General features: G+C 36.4%; 1 protein-coding gene across 1 annotated transcript; it reads right to left on the bottom strand.

Annotated features, from left to right (window-relative positions):
* Positions 1–37: 37 nt before the first annotated feature.
* On the bottom strand, positions 38–2716 carry LOC105560436 (ABC transporter G family member 23-like; the record flags this gene model as incomplete). Its single annotated transcript, XM_012009562.1, has 9 exons — positions 2694–2716; positions 2275–2519; positions 1917–2094; positions 1745–1838; positions 1358–1570; positions 1179–1282; positions 749–974; positions 401–578; positions 38–174 (listed from the first exon to the last, which is right to left on the bottom strand). Coding segments are annotated over exons 1-9 (1383 nt in total), but the record flags the coding sequence as incomplete, so codon positions are not given.
* Between the last annotated feature and the right edge of the window lie 281 nt (positions 2717–2997).

Genomic DNA, 2997 nt, shown 5'->3' with positions numbered 1-2997 from the left:
AGAGAGAGAGAGAGAGAGAGAGAGAGAGACGGATTACAATGTATGAAATAATACTTACTCGAATTGGCGGGTCGCCCAGTCTTGACGGATATTTGCAGTCTCCCATGATATCCTCAAAGGTCTCTAAAAAACGTTCGTATAGCTTCCTCTGGATGAACAGCCCAATTTGCATATCTGTAACACAAGCTATCGTATATTTAAATATTCATAAGAAATTATCTAATTTCCATGCCGTTTAAAACATTTAGGATTTAAAATAGTTTCTTCAATCTCTTGGATCTCTTTTTTAGTAGGTTTTTAAATAATACTTCCTATACGAAATTAGGTTTCTAGATATTAAATTAACAGAATTTCTTAAACTTATTAGGTAAAACGTTCTATATAAATAAAAATAACCTACCGCCCATATCAAGGAAAACTTGAATCTGACTAGCAAACAGATCATAATCATTCGCGAAGGTGGCATCATCTATTCGTGTTTGCAGAGCCTCGGAGAAATTTTGATTAAAATGTATTATACCACTGAGTTCTCCATTCCGTACCTCACGATTCGCCTCCGACATATTGTCATAATACTCCTGAAAGCCAAGTATAATTTATAATAATTTTCAAGAAACGTGATGATTGTTGCTATTGCCATTCTCTCAATTTATATCCGAATAAATCTCAATTTGCAGTAGAAAAATTCGTGAGAGAGAAGAGGGCATTATTAATTTACATTATATCGTTCATTTGTAAATCATTATACCTGTTCTGCAATAGAGTCGTCAAAATTGTGCAGAAACCTACAGCTAAGGTTGCCGAAGTGACAAGTGATATTATCTTTCCAAACATTGCCAAAATTGCTACCGTAGTCACAGTTGCCAGATTCATCGTTGACAACTCCAATCTTCAAATCCTTTGGATCATCACCAGTTGAAAACATAAAGACGCCACTTTGAATTATCGGGAATAATATTGCAAAAACTAACCCTCTGAAATATTGTATTATTATTATTGTTATGAAATGTGCAACGATTTGTGAAATTACAAATTACTGAAATATAATATTCCATATGTGACGATGTACAAGTGTAGTGAAGGAAATGGTAACATCTAAAATTGAAACAATTGCACTTTTATTTTGTTGACAAGTGTATCTCTTTTGAGTCACTGATAAGTTATTGGCAAGTACTTACGTATAATAACGAAGAAATTGGATGCCGTTCTTTGCCAATAAAGCTTTGAATCTTCTCGATCGGGAAACTCGACTTTTCGAAACCACTTTGTAATCCGAGTTTACCTTGACAATTCAATTTATTCGTATTTTATAAAAGGTTATAGATTTACACGATTTTTTATAACAGTAAAAACGTACATTTGTTTGTTGATATTTATCTTGGTCCTGATTTAAGACTTGGCTACCAGTATCGTCGGCTTTGGATTCCTGAGTTTCATTTAAAATGATTGCATTATCCTGTGCCTCGCACAGTTTCAGGAAAGCCTCCTCCAATAACGAACATTGAAACCGCTCCAGCAATTTCTGTGGTGCAGACTCCGCCAACAATTTACCACATCTCATCAAGCCGATCTGTGTAGCATTGAAGACGATAAGTACGATCGAATTTGTGATATTCGGGAAGAATTTTTTTCAAAGGTATGAAATAGTTGTTGCTTCAAAAACTCATAGAATTTTTGAACAACTTTTTTACATAGTTATTACTAATATGAGACATATGTAACAACAAAGCTAATAAAGACTCACTTTATTAGCATCTTTAGTCTCTTCAATATAATGCGTCGTAATTAACACGGTGATACCTTCCTCCTGCGTGATTTGGGTCAGGTAATTCCAAATGCTGTTAACAGAAAGTACATTCAAACATTTTCGTATTATTCTTTGTTTATCGTGTCTTAAAAAAGCAAAATCTACTTGCTTGTCCCTCAAAACTGGATCCAAGCCTACTGTAGGTTCATCTAGAATTAGGAGTTCGGGCCTGTGGATTAATGCAGCGGCAAAAGAAACTCTTCTTTGTTGACCTCCACTCATATTCTTTACCAGGCGATTTGTTGGAGGTAGCTGAAGCAACTCCGAGAAGAACTTCGTTCTTGTCTCTTAGAAATAACATAAAAAAAGCTATAGTTATTTCGAAATAATTTACAATTAGTGAAATATCTCCCACGGTTCAAAGATACCTTTATTTATAATAAAACTTAATGTTCTCATAATTTACGTAATATTTTTCGCGCAATGACTACAAGTACTACTCTTTTCCTGTTTATTTTACATCCTACCGATCTCCTCGTCGTCAAGCCCGTTGATCCTGCCGAAGTAATAAAGAGCACCGCTCACGGAAAATTCTCCGACTAACGATATCTCCTGCGGCATATAACCCACTCGAGGCCCAGGAATTCCGGAGCCATCGCTACCCGGAGTTCCCCCCAAGACCCATATGTCTCCGCTATCGAGATAGCGGACTCCAACGACGCAGGACAGCAAGGTGGTTTTGCCGCACCCGCTGGCTCCTAACAGTCCGTATCTGTTGAACGAAAAGGTTTCATTTACGATCAAGTTTAATCTTTTTCAGACAAAACATTTGGACAAATGGAATTATGATTATTTCCTTTAATCTCGCAATAAGCGGCTTTATAATCATTTACGAGTATGGATTCGCTTTTGAAACTTCGTCTTATCTGCCCATATATCGACCCACGTTCGCATCTCATCGAAGGAACAATGGCGTTTATGGTTTCCCTCGAGATAATGTAATTAGTCTGGACGGATGGCTGGCACGCCTCGTTAATAAAGTGTTGAACACAATCTCACGGTTACGATCATTAAATTTGCGCGAACATAATGTTCACTGGCAAAAGCAATTAGCGGTTGACTAGTAACAATACGCAGTGGTGCCTAGGTGACTGAACCTAAATTTTTGAAAATTTGTCTTGACAATATCCAAATGTACCTACGTGATATCATTATATCCAATCTATGTAACACAAAACCCTAGAATTTTA

The sequence above is a fragment of the Vollenhovia emeryi genome, unplaced genomic scaffold (assembly GCF_000949405.1).
Source record: "Vollenhovia emeryi isolate VEMERY1.0 unplaced genomic scaffold, V.emery_V1.0 DF939231.1, whole genome shotgun sequence".
Classification (NCBI taxonomy): domain Eukaryota; kingdom Metazoa; phylum Arthropoda; class Insecta; order Hymenoptera; family Formicidae; genus Vollenhovia; species Vollenhovia emeryi.
Note: the sequence above shows the minus strand (reverse complement) of the source record. Positions and strands in the feature narration are given on the sequence as shown.